The sequence below is a fragment of the Brassica napus genome, chromosome A8 (genome assembly GCF_020379485.1).
Source record: "Brassica napus cultivar Da-Ae chromosome A8, Da-Ae, whole genome shotgun sequence".
Taxonomy (NCBI): Eukaryota; Viridiplantae; Streptophyta; class Magnoliopsida; order Brassicales; family Brassicaceae; genus Brassica; species Brassica napus.
Window position 1 is genome coordinate 11,236,489 of NC_063441.1, and position 26,754 is coordinate 11,263,242.

The 26,754-nt window shown below is 35.5% G+C and overlaps 5 protein-coding genes, 1 long non-coding RNA gene and 1 other non-coding gene across 8 annotated transcripts; 4 read left to right on the forward strand and 3 right to left on the reverse strand.

Annotated features, from left to right (window-relative positions):
• Positions 1-140: 140 nt before the first annotated feature.
• BNAA08G08490D (protein RGF1 INDUCIBLE TRANSCRIPTION FACTOR 1) lies at positions 141-2,125 on the forward strand. The gene is made up of 4 exons (XM_013800515.3): positions 141-408; positions 708-905; positions 976-1,194; positions 1,544-2,125. The coding sequence occupies exons 1-4, from the start codon at positions 346-348 to the stop codon at positions 1,736-1,738; spliced, it is 675 nt and encodes a 224-aa protein (XP_013655969.2). The 5' UTR covers positions 141-345; the 3' UTR covers positions 1,739-2,125.
• A 2,838-nt stretch (positions 2,126-4,963) lies between these two features.
• Positions 4,964-7,090, forward strand: LOC125577325. The gene is made up of 4 exons (XR_007315758.1): positions 4,964-5,876; positions 6,042-6,125; positions 6,215-6,284; positions 6,843-7,090. It is a non-coding gene; the product is annotated as an uncharacterized LOC125577325 (long non-coding RNA).
• Positions 7,091-9,923: 2,833 nt separating this feature from the next.
• LOC106360850 lies at positions 9,924-11,084 on the forward strand. Its single transcript, XM_048738712.1, has 3 exons — positions 9,924-10,476; positions 10,540-10,712; positions 10,788-11,084. Exons 1-3 carry the CDS (start codon positions 9,970-9,972, stop codon positions 10,888-10,890), a joined length of 783 nt encoding a protein of 260 aa, XP_048594669.1. The 5' UTR covers positions 9,924-9,969; the 3' UTR covers positions 10,891-11,084.
• Positions 11,085-11,190: 106 nt separating this feature from the next.
• Positions 11,191-17,166, reverse strand: LOC106360848 (AT-hook motif nuclear-localized protein 13-like). Of its 2 annotated transcripts, XM_048738710.1 has the most exons (6): positions 16,971-17,166; positions 12,501-13,260; positions 12,361-12,416; positions 12,134-12,265; positions 11,886-12,047; positions 11,191-11,805 (listed from the first exon to the last, which is right to left on the reverse strand). In XM_048738710.1, exons 2-6 carry the CDS (start codon positions 13,129-13,131, stop codon positions 11,449-11,451), a joined length of 1,338 nt encoding a protein of 445 aa, XP_048594667.1. In that variant the 5' UTR covers positions 13,132-13,260; positions 16,971-17,166; the 3' UTR covers positions 11,191-11,448. The 2 variants fall into 2 exon arrangements, with proteins under 2 accessions (XP_048594667.1, XP_048594668.1); XM_048738711.1 differs by lacking the exon at positions 16,971-17,166 and having other exon boundaries at positions 12,501-13,262.
• Positions 17,167-19,594: 2,428 nt separating this feature from the next.
• On the reverse strand, positions 19,595-19,666 carry TRNAC-GCA. The gene has a single exon. It is a non-coding gene; the product is annotated as a tRNA-Cys (tRNA).
• A 583-nt stretch (positions 19,667-20,249) lies between these two features.
• On the reverse strand, positions 20,250-22,068 carry LOC106360852 (eukaryotic translation initiation factor 4E-1). The gene is made up of 5 exons (XM_013800516.3): positions 21,687-22,068; positions 20,916-21,081; positions 20,704-20,829; positions 20,549-20,614; positions 20,250-20,461 (listed from the first exon to the last, which is right to left on the reverse strand). The coding sequence occupies exons 1-5, from the start codon at positions 21,980-21,982 to the stop codon at positions 20,411-20,413; spliced, it is 705 nt and encodes a 234-aa protein (XP_013655970.2). The 5' UTR covers positions 21,983-22,068; the 3' UTR covers positions 20,250-20,410.
• Positions 22,069-23,053: 985 nt separating this feature from the next.
• LOC125577326 lies at positions 23,054-24,862 on the forward strand. Its single transcript, XM_048738713.1, has 4 exons — positions 23,054-23,353; positions 23,796-24,289; positions 24,378-24,476; positions 24,599-24,862. The coding sequence occupies exons 1-3, from the start codon at positions 23,269-23,271 to the stop codon at positions 24,468-24,470; spliced, it is 672 nt and encodes a 223-aa protein (XP_048594670.1). The 5' UTR covers positions 23,054-23,268; the 3' UTR covers positions 24,471-24,476; positions 24,599-24,862.
• Positions 24,863-26,754: the final 1,892 nt, after the last annotated feature.

The following is a 26,754-nucleotide window of genomic DNA, read 5'->3' on the forward strand; positions in this document are numbered from 1 at the left end:
ATTGTTTTGTTAAGAGGATATCGCAAAGTTTGACAAAAAAAAAAAGAGACTATCGCAAAAAGATATGGAAAAATACTTTTCCTCATATTGGCATAATTTAAAAGAAAATATAATATATTAGGTTTTTTTTTTAAACATAATTGAGAAACAGAAGGAAAGGCAAAGGAGGTTTGGTTGGTCGACTTTGCTAAGATAAGAGAGAGACTGTCTTCTCTCCTCCCTTCCTCATTCTTCTCCCTCTAAACCTTCTCTGCAACAAAACTCCTCACTTTCTCTCTCTCTCTATAGAAAAAGTTCGAAGCGTTTACTCGAAAAAGACTTTGTCTTTTAGGTTTCTTAGTGAAAATGGCGATCGAGGATCAAGAGAATACCATCCGAGAAATCAAGCCTAAGAACAGAAGAATCATGGTACTTTAAACAAAACCCTCTTTCTTGTTTTCTAGTTTTCTTCTCTCTGTTCTCCAAATGTGCAATGTTTTGTCTTTTTTAGGTTCAGTCTCTCATTTATTTGAATATTTTGTCTGGCTTTGTGATTTTTATTTTGAAAATGGCTAAAATAATCGCCTTTTGAAAGAAAAACTGTAAAATGGTTCATCAGTAAAGTGCTCTGTTTAATAGATATGTTGAAAACAGAGATATGTTTAAACATAAACCATGTAATATTTTTTGAAATAATTCATCAAAATTGAATACTGGTTTTGGTGTAGGGAGCTGGTGGACCGGAGGAGGAAGATAACAGGCAGCCGCCATGGCTGAAACCTCTGCTTCAGGAGAAATTCTTTGGTCACTGCAAGTTTCATGTTGACTCTCACAAGAGTGAATGCAACATGTACTGCTTAGACTGTACCAACGGTCCGCTTTGCTCTCTCTGTCTTGCCCATCACAAGAATCATCACACCATTCAGGTACGCTTTTTGCAATAATTCAAATTAAATTAGTTTTTTCTTTGTTGAGGTTTTGAATTTTGTCCTGCAGATAAGGAGATCTTCTTATCATGATGTTATAAGGGTGAATGAGATACAAAAGCATATTGATATATCAGGGATCCAAACGTATGTGATCAATAGTGCTAAAGTCATCTTCTTGAACGAGAGGCCTCAGCCTAGGCCCGGGAAAGGTGTGACCAATACCTGCAAGGTTTGCTATCGTAGCCTCGTTGATGATAGCTTCCGCTTCTGCTCTCTTGGCTGCAAGGTACAATTTTTTTTATCCTTTTTCATTTGTGTTAAAGTCAAAAGGAAGAAACTTTGGTATTGGGTACACACATTTTAAGGATCTCTTACCATTTCATTGCCTTTTTTGAGTAAAAAGATGAAAACTTTTTGAAATGGGTCATCTTCAAATTTGGTTTATTCTTTTACAGTTTCACCTAACGTTTCCAAGCATTAGTTTTTCCTGTTTAGTCTTGTCCAAAAAAAGAACAAAACTTTTGATATGGGTCAGATTTGTCTTGTACATTCTTATAGCAGCTCTTTCTCAATTCTCATAATCATTATCTGATAAAACTTTACTTTTTATGTGTGTTTTGGGAAATGAAATAAAGATTGCTGGAGCATCTAGAGGATTTGAAAAGGGAAGGAAGAACCTTGTGATGGAATCAGATGATTCAAGTAGCAGCATTGGAATTGGGAAGAACATTCAGAGTTTCAGCCCATCAACACCTCCACTTACTGCATCTAGTCACTGCAGAATCGCCAAGCGAAGAAAGGGAATCCCTCACCGGTCTCCAATGGGATAAATAAAAAGAAGCAAAAGTGTTAAAAGCCAAAATACAGAAAGCTCATTTGCCAGTTTCTTCATCTATAAGATTACACACAAAGGTTTAGCTAAGACATAAGCTTTCGTCTCTTATCTTTTTTTATATACCGAAGAATTGGCCTTTTGCTTGTGTTAGGTGAAAAAAAAGGCCATATAGGTTTTGTTCTACTAATGGTAAGTCTGTGAATATGTAATGTGCTTTTGTATATTTATGTTATGCAAAAAGGGTAGAAGGTAAATATAGGGCTTTGAAGGTGGTAAAAGTGGAAATAAAACAAAATTAGTTTTGGTTGTAAATTTGGTTTGGTTAGGTGCCATACATGCATCTGGAAAAACAAAATAAGTAATGAGATTCGCTGCCTTTATATTCGCTCGTTTCTATGGTTTGAAAAGTATTTCTCTGTTTTAAAATAACTGTTTGAAAAATTCAACAAATTTGTTTAATCCATACGGTGTATTAATTCTCATGGGACATTGTGTTGGAGAGCAATTGGTGGGGAAGGTGAGATTTGCTTTCTCTTTTAACTTTCTTGAGAAGAGAACCATTTGAAAAATTGAATAAGCAGTGAGAGAGAGAAGACAAAGAAACAGAATGCATAACACAATGGTTCACCAAGTGTCATCCGATGTGAAAAACTATTCACTAGTAAACCATCCCAAATTGTATCAAATATAGTAAACCAATTCGGTCTGGTCTAACTTTCTTGAGAAGAGACCATTTGAAAAATCGAATAAGCAATGAGAGAGAGAAGACAAGAAACAGAATGCATATAACACAATGGTTCACCAAAGTCCTCCGATATGAAAAACTATTCACCAGTAAACCATCCCAAATTGTATCAAATATAGTAAACCAATTCGATCTGGTCTAACTTTGTTTAGTCCAGCAGTTATTCTACATACAAGTTCAGACCATCTTCCAACACTAGTGTTGAAGTAAATATCTAGACAAATGAAAAGAAAAGATATCAGGATCGACTTTTGGGATAGAAAATTATAGGAAGTTTTTATAAATAAATAAAAAATTAGTGTTTCAATATCAAGAAAATGGATTTTGAATAAAAAAATAAAAGAAATCCTACTATATAAAAGAGACTAAATTTAAGGCTTTTGAGACTATCCACCTCAGCCAAAATATTCTCATCCAAAAAGAATTAGAAATAAATATCATTTAGAAAATAATTAACTAACATATGACTTTTGATATTTCTAGAAATTTCAAATTCGTAACTGCTAATTTATTAATAGAATCATATATATATATTGAATTATGTTCTATTTTTAATCGTTAGACATCAAGGGTAAATAAATTATTAATTTATAATATATGTAGTTTATAACTTTATATTGTAGTTATAAATAAAGAGAAAATAACCGGAGAGGGTGAAGAAACTCATGTAAAATTATGTAATTAAAATGGTAAAATGGTGAGTATGATGAGGTGAATCTAAGAAAATTTGTTGTACAAATTATGGTGCTTTCTTCGTCCACTATAATAATTTAAAATAAAATATATATTCACATAAATAAGTCAATATTTGTTGTTTTTTTTTGGTAAGATGTTAAGATTATCATTTTCTGAAAGGTTACACTGTTGTTTTTAAACAACTTATTACAATAAGGAAACAAAAATAACCAACAACAACTCAAGGTAAAAAAAGCCTTAAGGAGGTCTTATACAAGAAAGATAAAAAGAAGTAGAGAAAAGGAGAAAGAAGAACTTGCCGGGTAAGAGAGGAGACGGTCACGCATCATACGGTCGAGAGAGGCAAGGATGACTGATGAAGGTGAAGAGACAGCTGTGAACACACGAGCATTACGCTCTTTCCACATCAGGTAGATGGCTGACTGAAAGTAGAGCTTGATGACTGGAGTAGCATGCGTATCTGCGTTGACGCGAGGTTGATTGATCCAGGCTGCAACAGAGTGTATATCAGCCGGAGGAGAAATCTAAACTTCAGCAGCAAAATGCTTCCATATCAAGCGAGAGAAAAAGCACTCAAAGAATAGATGATGGTGAGTCTCTATTTCCAGATTACAAAGGACGCATGTTCCTAAGACATTTAACCCCAACGCCTCAAGCGATCCTTGGTTGGCAGTCTTCTCTGAAAAGCCAGCCATGATATAAACGCATTACGTGGAATATGTTCCTTGAACCAAATAGTCTTGTACCAATATTTATTGTTGATAGTGTTTATATTTTTTTCTGACGTTAGTATCCATATTTTTTAGTAAAGTGATCCAAAGAGATAAGTTTGTGGAGCTAACCAAACGAGGATTATAGTGTTTACTTTAGAAAAAGTAATAGGTTGAATGATAGATGGTGTGCGTGCTTTTTCACATGGAAATCTGCACATATATTAAAATTGTAAGATTTGAATCATAGAGAAAATATAGTGTATATGACTGAAGTTGGTCCATTCCGAAACTAAAAATGGCTAAAATTCTTCTTTGTCAAAATGCATAGATGTGAATCTTATATGAATAGAGTTCTCCATTGCTTATAGCAGTGTAATAAACTCCGTGTGTAAAGAAGAAGAAATGTTATATAAGTGAAAACAAAAAATTATGATTTTTTTTTCTTGTGCCTATAGGCTCTTTGCAATTTGAAGAAGAAAGAACATATTGTGTGAAAATCTTTGGCTCGGTCAAATTTTATCCAGTTGTTTATAAAACTGTTTTTATCTGATTCATGTAATTTTTCAGTGTTGATTTAAAAGCCCAAAAAACCTATCTATACTGACTTTTTGATATTTTTTTTCTGTGATTTGAATTTAAAAAGAGATAAAACTTTCGATAAGTTATGTAAACTCATAACAAGTATTTAGCTTTAGAAAGCCTTTACATGTTTCAAACTTATAGTATATACATATATAATATTTAAAATTATGCATATAAAATATGTGTAAAATGTGCCTAAATATATTTTTCTTCTTTAATGTGTTAATCGTACTATACATAACATTATTTTAAAATTTCAAAAAGTTTATGTCACATACAAAAAACCATCAATAAAAAATATAATTCTCCATCTACAACAAGAAAAATGAAAAATTATAAACATATAAATTTAAATTAAGAAAAACTAACATCGGAAAAACAAGAAATTAATGTAAAATAAAACAAACCGACAAATAATATTATAAATAAAATAAATTTATAAGACACAATCCGCGCGAAGCGCGGAAAAAATCTCTAGTCCCACTATATAAAAGCAGCTATTTTTAGAGCTTCTAAAAGGTGCCATGTAGGACAAGATATTCCCCACCAATCAAGCTGCCAAGTCATCTCGGATGTTTAACTGACAGGCCCAAACCATTACAGCAGTCCATTTGCAAAGGTTTCTGTTTGTCTTTCCAACTCTGGGCTTAACAGCAAAAATATTCATTAAAAAAAGCTCTATAGTCTCTTGACTCTAACCTCAGCTGCTAATAGACCTTTAACATTCTTCCTCTCAGAAATCACCCGTTACAATATGGAGTCGTTTATCACAGCAAATATCCCCGTTAATTTCTTCCCCAATGATAAAACCGTCAACTATTTGGCTTCCCCTCACCAATTCTATAAAAGCTGGCATAGTTGGAAAGCATGATCTCTCTAACAACAAGCTTCTGGTCAGAAAAGCTTAGGAAATTTGCCGCCTTTCTGACGCTCAGTTCAATCATCCATCATCGGCGTTGTAAGACATCACTGGTATTTGACTCCGTTTCATCTATGTTATCATTGGATTTGACTGGGTGAGATCTGTAAAGATGTGATCTATCTGAAAATTGAAGCCTATCAAAAATTCACAATTGAATCAGCTTCAGTTGTGGGTATATCTAAAGTATCTTACTTTTACTTACACCCGTGTCTATTCCATGTTGTAGATTATTTTCAAAATACATGCAGCGATTAAGTTGAGTCGTATGTCCGAAAAGGCATTCACGAGAATTCAATAGCCTGCAAAACATTAGTAATAAAACGAGATCGTTCACTTGAATTACAAATATTTTCATGAATCTGTTTGTTTAGTTGATTAAAAATGTGCATTTCAGGATTAAGCTTAATATAAAAGCACTAGCAGTTCAGAGTGGCCGAGGAAGAGTAATCAAATCCGAGCAAAACATGTTATCTTTGTAAGCTGTCTTTTCTTTTTTATGGAATATGTATATTCATAGCAGGCTACGTGTTTGATAAAATGCCTCACAGAAACTCCATATTCTTACATTCCAGTAGCTTATGCTTGAAGATTGTTTTTTATAAAAACTAATCAAATTTTGTCTAACGTTATATATTTGCAGGTTATCAGTTTGACATGTATTTGATTGGACAATCTTGAAGTATCCACAGTTTGGCTCTAGCTCCACTCTAGCTCAAAACCAAGAGTTAGTAACATCTTTTTTTTGAGTTTACATAATTTAAAGCCTCTAGAGCATATTATCAAATCCTCACGATAGTATATGTGTTCCAACAGTCGAGTCTTACACGTTAACCAGCTTTGTATCCTCCAGTGCCATCTGGTGAGAGACCAGAGAAACCTTCGGGTGAGCTTTTAACTGTGCTACCCGCATGTGCAATAATTGTTAGCATCTTATCTCTAGAGCTCTATTTGTATACCTGTCACATTGTTGCTAAGTTCCTTCTTAAGGTTTTTTAATAACACATTCAAGATTTCTTTCATTAAGTGCCTTTTTTCAGTTGATGTTCATTTAATAAGTCTATGGTCTATCTCAGTCACTTTAGGCACCAACACTTTTCTATTTCTGTTAAATCTCTAATAGTAAGCTTCATGTAATTTCTATGAAATCAGCAACAACACTTAACAGTTTCATGTGTCATGCATGAGTTGAGTTTGCATGTGTAAATATTCGTTAAAAAGATTTGGTTAGTTTGGGGCACATCTGTTTTAGTTAGTTTAAGATTTGGTTAAAGGGAATGCAAGACAATCATCATTTTGTAACTGCTGTTATTCGCATACATTAACTATGGCATTGTCATTCTACCTCACACACAAAAAAGTTCTGAAGCAATTGTGCTACAAACAATCTACAAAATTGTTTGAATAAATATGTTTCTCACATGTTTGGGTATGATTCTTACAGAACCTGCAAACCTGTAGCTTTGGCTAAGTTGATGAAGAAGCAAGAGAGTAAGAAGGAATTAAATGATGAATAGCAAACTTACTGGCTGTTCCAACAGATAATTGTCAAGGTGATGTGTCAAGCTCTGGTCTGGTAGAGACTAAAGAAATGGTATTATAAGCAAAAAGGCGGAGTGAGGAAAGTGATTGATAATTGTATACTTGAGTCAACAATAAAAATTTATATATTCTATACATTTGATTTTGGCACAACAAATTTCAAAAATTTATAAGTTTTTAATTTTTTTTTTCGACCAAAATATTTGTATATAATATGAAGATTTTGATGACGGGGAGAAATAAAAATTAAATATTTTGTTAAACCATTGTAACAATCGTCAGCTTATAATTATATAAAGAAAATATGATATAGAACGCAAAATCATATGTTGTTGAGTTTGAAGAAGGATAAAAGATTTTTTTTTTTTTTTGGTATCTAAATTTCTTCATAAGATGAAGAATATGGAAAATGTGTATCAATAGTCTTCCAGCAGAAAAGAGATCACATTGTGAAAGATCATCCTCAATCAGAGCTACAAACACATCACTAAAACCAAAAGCAGAGGCATTGCGAATGGCAGTCAAGCAAATGAGGATGCTAAATTTTAAGAAAGTTGCTTTCATCAGTGATTGCAAACCAATCATATATGTGTTGCAACAATATAACGGTCAAACAACCATCCCAAAGGTCCGTACCACAGAGTCTCCATGTTACAAGATATAATGGAAAGCTCCAAATCTTATGATTTTTCCTTTTGTTATGTCCCTAGAAATAGGCTGACTTTGGTTGATGAATTAGCTAAGAATTCTAGATGTAACAATCAAAGCTATTACGCAGGTTCTAAATTTATATTAAAACATGTTGAAAAAATATAAAAAATATAGCAAACAAACTTATTAAATTAAATACAATCTAATTATTTGTTTCACAATTATATGTGCATTGTTCGCCTCAACACCAAGAACACACTTCTACTTTAAAAACACCGTTGACATTATAGATAAACTTGACAAGAGGAACAAAATAAACTCTCAATATGCAGTCAACCAACTTAGTATCCTATGTAAAATACAACCCTCAACAACATATAACAATTACAGCAGATACAATTTGTATTAAGTGAGAGTGATTTTTTTTATCATCGACTTATACAGATTCATACAATATCATAAATTCTAAATTTTTATAAACCAATAATCCGCGCATAGCGCGGACCACGATTTAGTTAAAGTAATAGCAACTGTTTTTTTTTTACTAAATAGCAACTGTTTTTGGTATTTTAGATCAGAAGTATTTTGCAAATATAAAACCAAACTATACTGAACAGAAAATATCCGTAGTGAAGCCGAATTAGAAAACACAATACTATAATCCAAATGGTTCATATACTATTAAACATTGCGGATACCTAGACCAAATCGGAACTGAACCAATAAACGAATGGTTATTTTGGATTCCGAGATATAATACATATTTAACAATATTACTTACATTTAGATGTTTTGTGCAGTGAGACGCTAACATCTTTCTCTTATGCTCGATTTGCATAAGTGGAACAAGCATATGGTAAAGTTCAAAAAAAAGAAAAAACAAGCGTATGGCACATTCAAAGCCATATTTTATTCTCGTATATTTTTGACAGAGGAATAAGAAAAAGTGAAAATTTAGTTTAAGATTTGAAGGTCGATGCCGGTATTAACAGGAGGAGCTTCAATTGTTTAAAGGGGAATATCAGTTGCTTCTGCTTCTCCACCGTAGTGGACACGAAGATTTTGCATCATGTTGTCGAGGAAGAGAGTAAAGAAACTGATGAGAAATGGTGAGGAATAACTTGAGAGGCGGTGTGACGTAATGTTTTGATGATGATCGTGGCAGTAAAGGTGATATAATTTTTGACATTAAGGTGAACAAGAGTTCCAGTCACGGACGTGTCTTAAGTTCATCAAGGATGATGTTAGTCTTTTGGAAGGAAAGAAACAAAATGTTTAATCCGTTCTTATCTTTTTTGATCTTTTGTTATTTTAGTGTCATCAGTTAAGTCAAGTAGTGGGTTGAGTGAAGTTGTTTCCATTTTCAATGGTTACGTATGATAACCATTTTTATAAGATAAGGTTGCTTTTAACAATGTGAAACAAAATGACAAAACTAAAATACCATATTGTAATCATTAATTTGACAAAAAAAAAACTTATCTTATCAAATATCAAACAAGAAAATTTGCCACTTGTAGGTTGTAACCGTAGTGAATCATGATCTTCTAGATTTGGAGACAAAAACAAGATAAACGAAATATCATCTTGTGTGATCGTGATATTATTCACCTATCAAAATCATTTTTCCCAAGTGCATTATGGACATGAACTATTCGTCATATCTATCACTGATAGAGACTAATCATTGTGGGTTCTCAGTCATTGGATTTCATCACATCGTTAATAACCGGCATTTTGATTGTACTAATTCGAGACACATTTCAGTTCAAAAAAAAAATTGAGATGCAACAAAAAGGAAATGCATGCAAAATGTAAAAGTTTTGGTGATGGTATATGTTAATAAAAACGTTTTGTATTTTATCAAACACCATGATATGAGGTGCCATAATATAATATTGACATGACAACAAATCCAAAGAATGTAAGAAGTTTAAGCTTCTTGTATGATTCTGGCGCGCCAATGGTATTCGATAATAATGGTAAGGACGGTTTCGTAATTCTGGGTGCATCTACAGAATCCATCCAAGAGTTAAATATCTCTAGACTCACCGGCTCCCGCCACCTCCTCCACGTGTCACTAAGAAAGCAGTTAATCTCGTGGGCCTTCACATGCAAACCCTCCACAGTCAACACGTACCTGATTCCTCCCCTCCATTGTGGTCATCGCATCGGACGGTTGAAACTTATCCAACCTTTAAGTCCATCATACGAAAGAGATGACGTGGCGAGATATCAGCGCGAGATCGTGAAGTAAAAAAGTCAAAAGATCCAACGGTTGATATGAAACACAAGTCGGATGATTAACGAATCTATATATAGAAAGAGATGGATTTAATCGGAAGATCGAAGACAAGAAAAAAAAAAAAATCTTCGTGATGACATCTCTTTTAATGAGAACCGGTTCGATGCCGGTTCAAACCGGGTTTATCCCGTCGCGGAAGGCGTCGACGACAATCTCCCGGCACAACTCCGTCGAATCATTACCCAGCCACGGCGGCGAGAGATTCCCCGGCGGAAAGATCTCGATCGACGTCAAGGCTACGTCCGGGCTGCGGAGGGTGTTATCGGAGAGCGATGTGATTAGATCCGAGAGAATGTCGAAGAGCGTCGTATCGAAGCCTTCGCCGGCGAATATTCCGGAGGAGGAGGATGAAATTAGGTTTTCCGACGGCTGGGGATCGCTGATGTGGAAGGAGAGCGGTGTTCCCGCGGAGGAGCAAGGAGTTGCCGGTGGCGGTGGATCTGGTTACAGCGGCGGTAACGGAAACGGAGGAGACGGTTACGACGGTAGGAGCAAGATCGGTGATTACTATCGAGAGATGTTGAAATCGAACCCTAATAACTCGCTTCTTCTGATGAACTACGGCAAGTTCTTGTATGAGGTAACGTGTGGACCAAGAAACTTGTTGGTTTCAGGGTTTTGATGTTTGTTGTGGATCGTGTAGGTGGAGAAAGATGCGGAGAGAGCAGAGGAATACTACGGGAGAGCGATACTTGAGAGTCCGGGTGATGGTGAAGCATTGTCAATGTATGGGAAGTTGATATGGGAGACGAAAAGAGATGAGAAGCGAGCTCGTGGTTACTTTGATCAAGCTGTTATTGCTTCTCCTGGTGATTGGTATGCTATATATGATTATTGATCACATTGGCAATCCCCAATTCAAAATGTAAAACGGTTGTGTTTTGTTTGCAGTATGGTTATGGGATCATACGCACATTTCATGTGGGAAGCAGAGGATGAGGATGATGATGATGACTTGATGGTTGCATCACCAGCTATGGTTTCTGCCGTTTAGCAAAGCCAAAGACTTAACACGAAGAAGAGTATGGAGACTGTGACTGGACCACCTTCAACGTATTTTGACTATTTTCTAACTGTTTTTGTTTTACTTGCCTGAAGAGCAAATAAACATATATATAATATATACGTGACAATAAAATGAATGTAATTATTATATCTAATAGATAATAAAAAAGTGCTTCTGTTAAAGCTTTTGTATAAATTAAGAGTTTTGTATTAAAAGGTTTGATATAAGTCAATTCTTCTATCAGAAATTTTGAAACTGAAGTGGAGATCATTCGTTGGATTGTAGGAGTAAAAAAGAAGTGTCTCTGATTATCACAATCAAAAGTAACTAAGAGAAACAAACTAAAAAGATGAAATGAGACCTACTTAACATCTCTGTTTATCTAAAACCAAAATTAAATTGAAGAGAAGTAGGAGGAGGAGGAAGAAGAAGACGAGAGAGTAAAGAAAGCTCAATCTACTTTATGGATAATTCTGATGGAGAGATGTGTAAAACGAACAGGAAAGCAAACCCGGCCAGCACGAGCCATGAACCATCATCATCTGCTTATTGAGGATTGTGGCCAGGCCAGAGGTGGTGATGGTACATCTGCGGCTGCATAGGTGGCATTTGGTGAAGTTGTTGCGGTGTAGAGTTTCCAAACAGTCCATGATGATTGTTGTTGTTGTTGTTATTACCACGGTGCAACGGAGAGTTACTTTCGTTTTCCTCTGATGACTCGCTTGAGTGTTGCTGTCCCTGAGACCGAGGGCTTCCTTGTCCTCCTCCTCCTCCTCCACCACCACCACTACCACCAAAGGTCAACATATTGGCTGGTGCTGAAGCTGGCTCGGGAGTATTCTGAACACGTCCTGCACTTTGTTTCTGTTTCTTCCCATCTGCTACAAAGCTTCCAACAACAACCTATAAACACCATCAACTTCAGTATCATGAAGATTCAGTGAATCAACTTGAGTATATAAAGGTGTGAGAATTAGAGTGACCTGGACTTGTGATCCAGCTACAAGCATTCCAGCAACACAACCACCCACAACCTGACCATCTGGTCTAGCCAGAGATACACTCAAGCTACCAGTTTTGGTCACAGTACCATTACTCTCAGTATTCAAGAAAGAACCTGACATAGAAATGATCTCATATGGACCCTGCAAACAACAAAAACAGCTCAATAAAAGATCACACAGATAAAACTCCAGTTCTCAAATGAAGGAGTGAACAAACAAGGGCATACCTCAAACTTAACAGCACCATTAGGATTGTTAGCTTGACGAAGCATCACAGTAGACACGGCTCCTGTAGCTGAGAGAATACAGATCGCGCGTGGCCCCTGTTGCGTGAACGCCACTACCTTCATAGCTATGTCCTGACAATAAGTTATAACCAAAAGCAAACACATCAAAAGACAAGCAAAATTCCGACACAAGATCAAAGAGTTACTACACAAGACACATTAATTACCTCTCCAGTTTTGACCTCAATGACATGAGGTGTAAACCCAACTCCACCTGTTCCTCCTGTTCAGACAAAACACAGAAACCTAAGTAGACAGTGATCTAGAATTGAACAAAAGTTGTTTTAGATCGAGTTTCAGACAGTACCTAAAGCGTCAAGCTGCTTCTTACCGGAGCCAGGAGGACGACCTCTGTTCCGTTTAGCAGGCGGATCGGAAGAGTTCGCATTACCCCCTCCGCCGCTATCTCCACCACCACCACCACCACCACCACCACCCTCCGCTCCACCGCCGTAGGAATTAGAAGCAGGCGATGTCGGAGCCAAAGCGAGACCAATGTTACCATCGGCAGCATACTTCCTCGGCCTCCCTCGCTTCTTCTTCGCCTGTGGCTCGATCCCGAATCGCATCGGCTGCTGCTGCTGGGCCGCCACGGAAGAAGGCGATCCCTCGAATCCCAGAGATTCAAGCGTCTTCTGATCCATCTGATGCTGCGGCTGAGGTTGGTGATGCTGGTGAGGATGCAGTTGCTGTTGTTGCTGCTGGTGATGCTGAGGCTGATGCGGTGCGAGAGAGCCGAAAGGTAAGCGGTGGTGCATCGCCTGAGATGTGGAGGTGGGACCCATTAGCGCGGCGGCGGCGGCGGCGGCGTTAGGGTTACGGTTGTAGGAGCCCATTAGGAACCCAGGAGGTGGTTGAAGCTGCTGCTGCTGGGGATGCTGATGCTGTTGCTGTTGCTGTTGTTGTTGCTGTTGTTGGTGGAGTTCTCTTGAATCCATCGAAGAAGGGTTGGAGAAAGTAAAGGAAGAAACTTTCTCTTTGGTTAAATTTAGGGTAATAATTTTCTCGTGAGACCCAGTTTTTTTCTTTTTTTCTGTTTCGCGAATTCCGAGATAATAGACGAGAAAGTGGGATCAAATTCTATAATGGACCACTTGCATCTGAAAAAATCTATTATGGACCCCTTATAATTTGAATTTCTTTTAGAATTAAATTTAATATGAAAAGTCAGCAAAATGTCCATCAAACCTAAAAACTTTAACTTATTTACCAACCCAACCAACTAAATCCGAACCCAAACTCAATACCCAAAACCCGGCCCATATTCATTTAACTTTAAATATTTAAAATTATTTTTATCAGTTGTACCAGTTGTACTAGTTGTACAGTTATATCAGTTGTACAGTTATACCAGTTGTACAGTTATCAGTCTATATACTAGCAGTACTAATTGTACATTTGAACTAGTTATACAATTTATAATAGCTGTGGCATTGTTGTTTTTAAATAGAAAGTGTAAAACACCGATTATAATAATATTTGAGTTTTAAGAATTTTTTTCATATCCGACCTGGATTCGTGGTTAAATCAATAGACCCGATACATTATACATAATCCGGTTCATATTTAATGAAAAAAAAACGTTAATTAAAAATTAGATAGAGCCCGGTAAAAATCCAAAAACTCACTATTAACCCGCTAAAAACACAAAATATCTGATAGTATTTTTTTAAAAAAATTGATGGAATTACTCATATATTTTTTAACATTACATAAATTTGTGATTCTTTAGAATATTATGAAATTTTATTAAGTTATCCAAATAAAAAATGAAAATATAAAAAAGCTTATTGATATGAAAATATTAGTTTATTTTCGTTATTAATAACCTATTATAAGTTTGTATTTATAGTTTAGATTTAAAAATTGATCTGGAAGTTGAGTTAAAAAATCCTTAAAAAAGAATGGATCCTTACGATAAATCCCTAAATACTTTGGAAGTTTCCTTAAAAATCTCAATCACCATAGCGGCTGATCCAATTGAGAAAGCTGATTTAGATAAAAAAAATCTCCAAAATTCACTCTTCCCTGCATGCATGTCTCAAAGAGCCATCCAACCAACTCTGGATTTTATCAATAGAAATATACTTTCACCGAGAAAACAAAAGATGATGCATAAGCCATCACAAGTCGAAAAAGAATATATTATTTAACAAAATAAATCATTTTAATCAAATAATTTTGTTAAAATTACATTTAATTAGTAAATGATATAAATCAGTAGTTTTAAATGATATATATTTTTGAATAACTTCTTAAGTTGAGACTAATTTTTTGTAAAATGAACTGATGCAAATAATTTATATTTTTACATCAATTACTAAATGAATTGTTGTAAATTATGTGTATCATCACTTTCAGAGTCACTTTATAATTGTACCGACTGTACATAGTTGTACTAGTTTTTGAGTTGTAATGGTTTGTGCATAGTTGTACTTTGACAGTGAAATTGAAAAAAAATAGTTGTACCACATTAAAAATAAATATACCCCGGTTGTATTACTTCTATATGTTTAACTATCTGATATCACATATAATTGAATCATAAATTTTGTTAAAATGCATTCGGTGTATGTTTTCAAAAATATAGTGGACAAACATGTAAACAAACCCTTAAAATATAAGGTGGAACATGGAAACTTATGAGATATTGTAAATAATTGCCAAAAAACATTTAAAAAATAAAATTGTTAGGAGAGACCATTATAAACACACACTAATTTGGTCATTTGACTACTTTTTGCATAAACAAATAATGACAAGTGATAATGATATATATGAATGGTACAACTAGTACAACTACTCGAGGTCAGTGTTCAACCACAATGTTTAAAACATGATACTTGTTTAAAACGTAATACACATTTAAACAATACTAAATAAAACAATAAATAGTTGTACCAGTTTTCTAGTTATACCGACGATACATAGTTGTACTAGTTTTTTAGTTGTACCAGTTTGTGCATAGTTGTACTTTGGCAGTAAAATCTAAAAATATTAGTTGTACCTCATAATAAATACAATTACCTTAGTTGTACCACTTCTTTATGTTTACATGACATTGCCCGGTTACAATGAAATCATCAATTTCGTATAAATACATTTCATGTATGTTTTCCAAAAATTATGTAGACAAATAAGTTAACAAACCTTAAAAGTATAAGGTAGATCATGTAAACTTATGAAATTATGCAATAATTGTTTTTCCAAAATTTCAAATAAATTAAGAGAAACTTTTTGAATACATACCAATTGGGAATGAGATTGTTTTCTCATGTAGAATGCCAAATTTATTTTATCAATTTCTGAATGTCAAATTTGTACCAGTTGTACCAGTAATACTCATCTAATATATAATAAAAGTATATCAATTGTTTATATATCTAGTTTTAGGGCTTTTACTAATACTTTCACATGTAAAAATATGTTTGATGTTTGTAAAGATAAATCAAATATATTCATAAAAGTTATAGTTACATATGTTACGTAAATGATAATCATTAAATTATTTTGTTTTTGTGTCTTTAGCATAAATGCAGTCACGTAAAACATTGGGAGTGTCGTGCCGATAAATAAAATATTATGTTCTTTGTTTAATCATCAGAAGTAGATGACAAAAAAAAAAATCATCAGAAGTGAAAGTAAGAAAACAAAATAAAAGGTTGAGACTTTATTAAGTAACAAGCCGGATGTATTGACTTTGACAGACTATAAAATCTCATAGATAATTTCATAAGCTGGTAAGCCAACACTGATCACTTAGCTGCTTTTACTAGACCTGTCATCTTTCATATCTTTTGAGATTATAAGTACTTTACTCTCCAAAACATCTTTAAACTTCCTACATTCCACAGAGAGACCATCCAATTGCTGCAGATTTCAATACACATCATAAGTTAAAAACGCAAAAGGCCACTTTAATTTTTATAAGAATTTTCAGTGAAGTGTTTATCTCGAGAGGCTTAACATCAAAACTCTGACTGATCCCACTCTTATTGAAGATGTATCTTTGACAGAGCTCAGTCTTGGTATAGGACCTGAAAAAGCTGTTGATTCAGCTTCCATTTCTCAATACTTAGGCCTTGAAAGCAAGATTTTTCATGCATGTCGAGTATGCTATACTCGTCTTTGACACAAGGGATCACCAGAGGTCACATAAGAGAGATGAGGGAAAAGTGACGGATAGAGAACTTAGAGAGGACAAGCTGTGGTGGTGAATCGTAGTGTGGTGAAGGCACATGGGTTCAGTGAAGATTTCAAGCTCTGGTCTTGGAAGAGAGAAGGCCACGGTGGATAAAGAGCTTCATCCACGATGCAGATGTCATGGAGTCGAATACATGCTGAGCACCGAAGCTGTTGGGATCGCTGGGATCGATGTCTCAATCAGGTTTGGTTGTGGCTCACCAAACCGGCGGAGGAGTTGGAGAATAAAGCTGAGAAGAGGTTGTGGCATCAGAGCTCAAGATAAAGCAAGGGATGTCACGAGTTTTGACGCCATTTAACATGGTGGATAACAAGCTTCATCTTTGATGCCGATGCAGTGGAACATGGTTGAAGACGATGAGTAGTAGAAGAAAAGACGCAGAGAATGAGGAAGAAGAAAACCCTACGCCGGCGACCACAATTTTTTTTAATTTTGTGTTTTTAATTTTATTTTAATTTAGTTTCATTAAGGGTGTTAAAGTAATTTACATGATAGAGGTCCATACAGATTTTTTTTGGATGCTGTAGATTATTTTTTGACCTTTTGGTCCATATGAGATTTTGGTCCGAGAAAGTGGAGGTTTTTGAGTTTTAGGCGAAAGCGTGTGAGCTAGCTAACACCAGAGATATTAGAGAGAGAGAGAGAGACGATCTGTGTATTATTATTATTTTTTAAATGATTATAATTAAATTACATAAACAAATCTTTGGTTTGGAGGTTTCACTCTTCAGAGGTTTTTTTTTTTTTATAAAAAGAAAATTTATTCTTAATTTTAATGAAATAAATCTAAACATATAACTTAGTTAGGATTTAGTTTGTTAATGCAAAAGAATGTTTCCAATGTATTTTTCAATTTTTCCAATATAAATGGAGAATTATATAATCAAATTGAGTTTCACTTCAGTTTTATTTTTTCCAAGTTTTTAGAGGGAAAATTGAATATAGCTAAAAACATGGAGTATTTTTATTTCATTTCTAGAATAATCTCATTTTTACCCTATTATATACTAGTACTATAAAACTAACTGGAGACAAAACAAATTTCACTCTAAATTTTATTTTAGAGAATTTTATTTTAGAGTGGGATATAAATTAACTTGAAGATGTTTAGAATATAGAGGCTGTCTTAAATGATGACCAGTCCATTTACACTTTGTAGTTGTAATGTACTCTTTCGTTTTGGTGTCCTCCTTTAACTCAGTTTCTTTTTTATAAAATTAATGCATTTTTATTTATTTTGGATTTTTTCACATAACTTTCATTGTTGCATTGAATGAACAGAGTTTGGTATTGGAAGAGACAACTAAAATCAGAATGACATTGAAGATGAATGTTAGGAGGCTTTTATCATGTTAATAGAGTAGACTCAAAACTCAACAGAAGTGATGAGTCAAGATTCTCGACTCAAGAAGAAAATAACAAAACCATTTATCAAGTAATTAGAGTAGAAACAAATGCACAAGGAATTAATAAGAGAATAATGTCTATATTTTTTTATAAAAGATCATGTAGACTAAAGATTTTGGATTGACTGTGTTTTGGAAAATCCAAAATAAACATGGTTTGTACTTTGATGTGTCAGAATTTATTTTTTTAAGTATAAGTATATGCTTCATCAGATCTTAAATACAATCACTACTGAAAATGACATCAGCTTATTTTGACCATTATGTCCTTCTCTTGCCTCATCATTTTAAGAAAAATGATGTATTTAGAGAAATGTGTATATACTATATAGATTCCAAATTAATTGACAACCTGAAAATACTAATTTTTAATGCTACACCAAATAAAAATACATAGACCCACTGGAATGTAAAACTAATATTGGCACCCAACATATATTTAGCTGAGCAATACAAAACATCCTTTTTTCCAAAACGAAGATCCAAATTGGTTTCCTGTAAAAGAAAAACTGTAACTTTCAACATTTGATTTTCGCAGTAACCAACTTTGGTTATGTATGAAAGTACCCACTTGACCGTGTCATATCCACTCTTCTCCCATACATGTCACGAAATTATTCGAATTCACCGGTTAATTCAAAGAACCAAAGATTAAAAAAAGTGATCTGTTTTGGGATAATCAATGACAAAGCACATAACCCTTTTTTTTGTCTATGCTAGCGACTAAAGTGGAGGATCTTATTGGACCAACAAGCAGCTAAAAAGCAATGTTTAAAAGTCTGAAGCCATGCTCGTACCTTAAGAAACCATACACGTTGAATCAGACGCTGTGAACATTGGTACCTGAAAACAGAAAAGATTTTTAGACAGCTGAAGAGTGATAGTAAAGTAAATTTTAGCGTGTTGATCGTATGATTTAAGTGTGACCTGAAATTCCATTTGGATGGGTGGTCTTCATCTAACAGCTACGAACCGTGATATTTACAGATTTACTTACATGCGTGTGCGTCTAGGTTCTTTGATTGGAGAAGTCAGCACACTTGACCAAAACCTTCCCCGTCATATATCACACCAAAGTATCACACCAAAGAACATCATTGCCTTGAGTCTAAAAAGTGTGCAAGAACAAATCAATTTAAGAACAAAAAATAGCCAGAGTAAACAGCAAGTCAAAAAGAAATAGCAAAACGTTGAGAAAGATACTGCTTACCTTTAGACCACAGGAGAAAGCTTATACTTTCAAAAATTCCAGAAACACCTACATTAGTAAAAATGCAAAGTCAGCACTGCTACATATCCTAGTAATGTATTAGACAAACAAAGTAGATCTTGGGGTTTGTTTTGCACTTAGTTTTACATCTATTAAACTTTGTAAATTTTTTTTGTAACACTGACTTGTATTACTCTTAACTTCTTTGTGTTAATACGCATACATGGTAGAAGCATGAGCCCTTCTAAGCATATGAGCGACGTGGACAACAACAACACACGAGAAATCTGAAATTTTGGAGCATCTGAGCGAGGAGAGATCCCACCAACCTTGAGCACATGAATTTAGCTCAAGATGAGCAAGCCGATAGAAGACACTGAACAAGTGAACAAACAAATAAAGGTAGCGGGTAGTAAGTAAGAGTTTTCAGAAACATGTGGCCATGTGGGTAATTCAGTGAGTGATGTCAACATGCGCCTCAGCCATACTCTCAATTCTACAGGAGTCGTGTAGGCGTGTTAGTTGGTGGTATTTATGTGGAAACCAAAACGAAATTATTTTAGAATTAATAATTAAAAAGAAGGGCCCAACCGGGTTCGAACCGGTGACCTATTGATCTGCAGTCAATTGCTCTACCACTGAGCTATGGACCCAATTTGACTATACTGTAGCATATTAACAACTAATTACCAAGGGGAACAATATTATTGTAAACTTTCTAAAATGAAATGTAAAGAATATAGATTACGACAATTGTAACCTACCAACATTTTAGACTCCTACTCTACCCCCCCCCCCCACCACTTAGTTCATAAATTTTTTTTCACTTATTCATATTTTCATCAACAAAATGTAGCAACCAAGCCTCCAAGCTTGGCGACCTTTTGATTTGTTCAGGCCTCCAAGATAGGAGAATAAAAATTTCCAAAGACACCAAAGTGTGAATGTATCATTGAAAAGACACCGACTCATGCATCATTGAAAGGACGCATGTACCATTCTTGACAATTAAACAAGTAATGTTATAGAAAGTTATTTAGGTTTTCATGGCTCAATAAGTCTTGAGGAGTTTTGTCAACTGAACTTGTGTCTACTCCAGTAAGTTTTTAACAAATGTTTGGAGAATGAATGAAAATAGTGAATTTCTCTTCATTTTTTTTACCTTGCACTATTTATAAGGAATATTTTTCAATATATACTTCTTCAACATGAATACCGATGGAACGAACATCAAGATTCAAGAAGTTTAAATTTATAAAAGGTAAATTTTTATGACGACCATTCAAATACATTAATAATACTAGTGTCAAGTCATGTTTTGAAAATGTAAATAGAGATCTCTCACATACAAAACTGTATTTGAAACGGTGTAAACCTTTGAGAGAGTTGTTGGGGTTTCAAGCGGTGTAAGCGCTCTTCGCGCCCCTGTCCAGCTTCTTGGCATCCTCCTGAAGAAAAAAAAAAACAATACAGACAGTGAGATATTAAAAAAAAAACTTATGAATAAGCATTCAAGAGAAAAGCTCTCTTCTTACATGGATGATGAAACCAATGCTGTTGTTGTAATCAATAAACTCCTTCCATTGTTTCCCAATGCTCACCTGCAACATCAAAGGAAACAAGAAATTTCAGGTCTTTTAGCCGGAAGAGAGACAATTTAACATTTATTTGTCAATAAATGATATTTTACCTGAGCAGCTTCGTTGGAAGCATTTTTGGTCCAAATGGAAATCCTCTCTTGCTTTCCTCTAACGTTGACAACAGCTCCGCATATCTCATCTCCATGGTCAAACTGTTCTCCAATCAACGCAAGCAACTACATGGAAAAAACAAAAACCCAATCAGACTCGAATGGATGGAAACAAGAATCATGTGTTCAAGTAAGAAGAATCAAAACCATACGGTGTAAAGCCAGGGCTTATCAGACTTCTCCTTCGGGAAGTTCATAGTCCATTTGCCACCATTAGCACAAATAGGATCCTCCCACTTAGGTTCGATATTGTGTTTGAAACAGTAGAAGTCAGCTCCGCCAGCTAACTTGCTCGGACCCTTCATGTTATTGAACAGACTGCAACCAAAGTAAGATGAAGTCAATAGAGCCAAAGACAAGTCCTTAAATCCCATTGAGACTTGAGAGAGACTCACAAATCAAAAAGAAGAACACAAGAAAGTATATATACACACACACACGCAACAACACAATAGCATCCAACATTAACCAAACAAGACCGATGATTCCCTGGTTCAATGTTTTAGCTCTTGTGAAGATAACAAGCGAACAAATATGACCTTAACATATAAGCAGTAGCTACAAACTCAAACACCAATTAAGTGATTCTTCAGAAACAGACAAGAGCAAGTGACTTCACGGAATCTAACCCACCAACAAAGAACATAACTTTCCTTGAGATATAACAATCTAAATAAAACTAAACCAAAACCCATGCCGCATAGTCATTGAAAGAACAAAAGATTCCTTTTCCATAATTCAAACACCAAACAAACAAGCAAAGCAATATTTCAGAAACAAACAAGAACAAGTGATTCACTTAACCCACGAAGAAAGAACACAACTTTCCTCGAGAAAACATAATCTAGACAAAACCAAACTAAAACCCATGTCGAAATAATAATTGTAAGAATAAATTATTGATTTTTGTAAAAAGCCCTAACCTCCAGAACTCCTCGACGGTGGAAAAAGTGAACACGGATCGCAAGGAGCTTCCCCAAGTCGCCTGCTTTAATTTAACAGAAGGGTTATCGAACCAGAAAGTCCACGAATGCTCCAACGGATGCGACTGCGGAACCGCGGATTTGCTCGATTCGTCTCCGTCTCCTTCGCCGCCGGCGATCTCTCCTTCCTCAGCATCGTCGCCTTCTTCATGGTATCGATCAATCGGACGGTCTGTGGGGTTAGGGTTCGCTTCTTCCGCAACGACAACAGGCTTGGAAGTGTCTTCTACCGCCATTGTCAAAACTTGCCTCTTTCTTCTTCTCTCTAAGCGATGGATGTACTTCTTCTTGCGTAGGGTTTGTTAGGTTAAGATACGGCGGCGTTTCGTTCGCGTTGCAAAGTTTATTTATATTCTAGGCATTGGGCCTTAGTATCGAAACATAACGGGCCTTTTACATTGGGCTTTGGTTTCCTGCGGCTCACTGTCAGGAATCTGTTTGTTTCTACTTATTAGCGATAATGACAATAACATATAAGAGTAGACTGATGATTGTAGACTGTAGTATACTCCACGAGAATCTTTTTTTTTTTTGCTAACCGTAAGGTATGTCAGCAGAAGTCCAACTAATCTCCCAGGACAGTCTCTAAAATTCGTAATAAAACTCAAGACATGATTTCATTATTGTTTTCGATGGGAATCTAACTCAAAATCAACCGTTTTCAAGTCAACTCTTACCGCCAAGCTACCACGGCTTTGGTTAAATGGTATGAGCGTTCAAGATTTTATTATTTGGAAGCTGCAAAAGAACATGCCAAACGAGGGGGCTTTACGTGACTAGTAATTTACCAATTAATTAATTTATGTGAATCTGTCTGCATAAATAATTTATAATTATAGGTAGTAACGAGATGTCTGACATGGCCAACTCACAGCCACTTGACTACTGTCCCCACTCTCCCCATATCATTTGTCCTAACTGCCATAACACAATAACAATTTGAATAGACAACCTATTTTATTTTGTTTTCTTATTAACGTTGGTTTTTTGTTTATTTAATCAAACCGACAGTAGTCACATTACCAACTACAACTTCAGTAAGATCATGTTGTATCTTTAGCTCCACCAAATTGTTGTTTCTGGCTCTATTCTAATTAAATAGACGATAATACTGCAGCCTTCAGTAATGCAATGAATCAAATGAAAATTATCACCCCAAATTGGAGTATAAGATTGTGGTTTCAAAATCGAAACACACTCATTATCGTTTGGTGTCTATATTAACACATTTTAAGACGTTCCTAATCGAGTTTGTACATCACTTAAAATTAGTAAAACGGTTCAAACGCGGATAACAAAACGAAGCAAAACGCGGAAAGAAATATAAAACCCGACACAAAGTTTCCCACTTACCCCATTTGAGTTTCGAAACTTTACGGCCTCACCACCACCAAAACAAAGACACACTTTTTGTTTTCTTCTAGATTAACCGAGAGAAAAGAGGAAGAGACAACAACCCACGATCCTCCATAGCTGTACAGAGATCCCCACACAGAAAAAAGAAAAAACCTAATCATCAATCATGCCTTCTGGTGCCAAGAAAAGGAAAGCCGCCAAGAAGAAGCAGGAACAAGCCTCTTCTACTCTCAAACCCAACAACAACCATGGTGAAAGTTTCCATCTTTTTTCACACCCCCCATGATCTCTTTTGCTTCCTTTTTGTCTTTTGTAATTCAATTATTCAATCAATCACACACACACACACACACATGGGTCTATTCGATTCTTCAAAAAGTTTGGATTTTTATTGTTGTGCTCATTTGAATCCAATCAAGTGGGTATCTTTTCTTTTTAATCACTCACTGTAAAACTTTGTTTTTTTTTTTCTGGCTAATTCTTGCATACTGGATCACTTTAGGATAGTTTTATGATTGAAAGTTTGTACCTTTTTACTGTTTCCTGTGGATCTCTGATGCTTTGTTACAGTTTGATTCTCTAGATTGTGGATTTGACTTGAAGTAGAGTCAATAAGTCACTCTTTGTTTTGTTCTGTGATATTCATTATTATTGTTTGTCTGTTGTGAAACTGATTAGATTTGTTAAAAGCAGGAACTACTGAGGAAGAAGCTGTCAGATTGGTAAAGGATACTGATGAGCGTATAGAGATCACTGATTCAAGCCATGATCATGACAAGAGCTCTAGCAGTCGCAGTAGTGGTAGTGGTAGTAGTAGCAGCAGCTCGGATGATGAGTCTCAGGAAGTCAAGAGGGAAGATGGTGATAAGGTGGAGACTCAAGTTATTACACCAGTGCCAAGTCAGCCTGTTCCAGTTGCTGGAGATGCTCCGTTCATCATTGGTTCTACTGCTAATGCGATTGTAGAGAACACCGGTTTGATGGATTCGACTACACCTAGCGATATAAACACTGAGAACATTGTCGAGATCTCCTCTGTTGATTCAGTACTCTCAAACGAGCCTGCCGCTGAAGTTTCTCTTGAATCTGATGAGAGTAAGCAGGCGTCTTCAAGTAAAAAAGAATCCAAATGTGTTCCTGAAGGCAGCAAAGAGTCTGAAGTTGTCATTTCTCATGAGGAAGAAGAGGTGATTGTTTCTCATTTTTTAACCTTTTTTTTTTATTTGGTCTCTTTTATGTTTAAAAAAAAAAGACTAAACTCAGTTGTTCTCTTAGGCTCCCGTGCGACCAATACATGGAGTTGCACAAAGAACCTCATGGTTAAGTTGTTGTGGTTTGTTTGATGTGATGACAGGATCCAGTAGATAAACTCAGGTACACCTCCCCAACTTCTTTATTTTATGATCTTCATTTGTCTGCGTATGGTTCTTAGCTCATGTCAAGTGAGCTGCGAGTAAAGAGAGAATTAGCCTAAATCCTGTTTTGTTCTTTCGCAGAAACCTGAGTCGCCTTTAAACTCCCAAGCTGCAACAATATGCTAAAATTTGAGGAACTTGGATGAATGGCTCTCTTTCACTTAAGTACTATCTTTTCTCATATGAAATAGCACTCAACTTCTAGTAGTAGCCTTCCTCATTAGCAGGCATGTCTTCCCTTTCGCTCTGTACCATTACTTGTCTATTGTTGTTTTTGTTCTCTCAGGTTCTGAGACTTTGAGACTGTTTGTTGTTGGCCAATCTAATGTATGATTAAAATCACTACACTACACTTGCTTTCTATAATGCAATACCAGATTCTAGGAAAAACCTCTGCTACAAGAACACTCAAAATTAAGAATAATTATTCAATCTCTGCTCCTGCAATGCCTCTGCCTGACCCAGAGTTATGCTTTCTTCTGAACAAGCTATCAAAAAGTTCAATAATTACATCTCACGAAATATGGAAGACCCTTCGCTGTCTTGCATAGCTTAGGGCGAGAACGTAAACCTATCAAAACAAGTATTGAAGACTTTTATTATGGATGCTTATCTAAGGCTATTTACTTTGTATGATGTGGTTCCAAGATTTAACATGATCGAGCTTCCACACACACATCATTAGATTCATAGGTTACAATTCAAACATACATTCACACGTTTTGATTTATGTAAGAGGAAGTTTCTGAATCCATTTTCAATTTAAGAGCAAATTAAATTCTGCCAAAGACGTTTACTACAAAATGATAAAACAGAAAAGTACATCTTGAGAATACATTACACATATAAATGCCTCAAAAACACTTAAAGAGAAGATGATGTCCAACATGCATTTCTAGGTGACTGTTTTGGGCTTGTTTTGGAGGGAAATTTTACATGAACCACTTGTGTATGCGTGGAGTGAAGGTATGTCCAATCACCAATCCGCAGAACACACCAGGTACATAGGCTATCACCGCAGATATGTTATTTCCTGAAAAGTCAATACCCAACCAAGATGGAAACGTGTCTTTGATTCTGTTGCTTTTCACATTCAAGAAACTCCAAGGAAATGCAGTTGATCAATGATGGTGGAAGTTTTCCTTCCAACTGGTTGCCGCTGATGTCAACTGACACCAAGTGTGTACCATTGACAAGTATATCTGGAGGAAGAATTCCACTGAGATGGCTAGTTCAGACAAACTGGTGGTTAAATTTACAAGTGCAAGAGGGAACTCACCAGTGAAATGATTATTTGAGGTGGCTAAATGAGGGAGTTGTGTAAAGTTGGCAAATGAAAAAGGAATATTTCCACTGAACTGGTTATCAGCAAGGCTTAGGTCTCTTAGTTGGTTTAGGTTTCCGAATGAAACTGGAATTTCACCTACTAAATAATTTTTGGAAAGGTAACAGTACAAGAAGAGCATCCCTCTGGTCATGACGGCAATAGTAAAGCATAGGAGAAGCTAGAGTGTGCAGAGCTAGGAAAACCAAGAAGAACAAATACAAGGTAACAGTACCAGAAAAACAATGATAGTGGTATGGGATCTTCATTACCCTTTTTTTTCCTTCTCTTTTGTGTTTGTGTGGTAAGTGATAAGTGTGTATGATTATGGCTTATGCAGCTCTTTATAAAAGGGAAAACAAAAAGAAACTCAGCATGTCTTGATTTTGGCAAGTCTTGCGTCAAGTCGTCGGAGTAGGTGCATATTGCCTACCCGTGTATCAAAATTGCATCATAATTGTCCACATAAACTGTGATTAATTGACTCAAGTCGTAGGATTTAGTTGAGTGATTGACTCTTCACCAGATATATTTCAAAATTTCCACATACACTACTTTATTTTTTTCGTATTCCTGTCAACAACAGACCAATGACTTAGGGGTATAGCGTCGTCATATGTTGATGGCCAAGTTGATCAATCACTAAGCAAGGTGGTCAGAATTTTTAGGCCAGTTTTGTTCAACTGATAATTATTCAGAAACACAATAGTATCTTTTCTTTGCAATTTCTCGTTCTTTTCTACAAAGATTAGTATAGTACTTAGAACCAACATCAAAAGAAGGCTTATGATCATCAATTATTTCATCTTTCGTCTCAGTCTTCTCAACGTAAGATAAAACCTTAATCAATCTATTTAAAAGCGAGCAGGAACCTATCTGGTTAAACACAAATTCACCATGCTACATTCTCCAC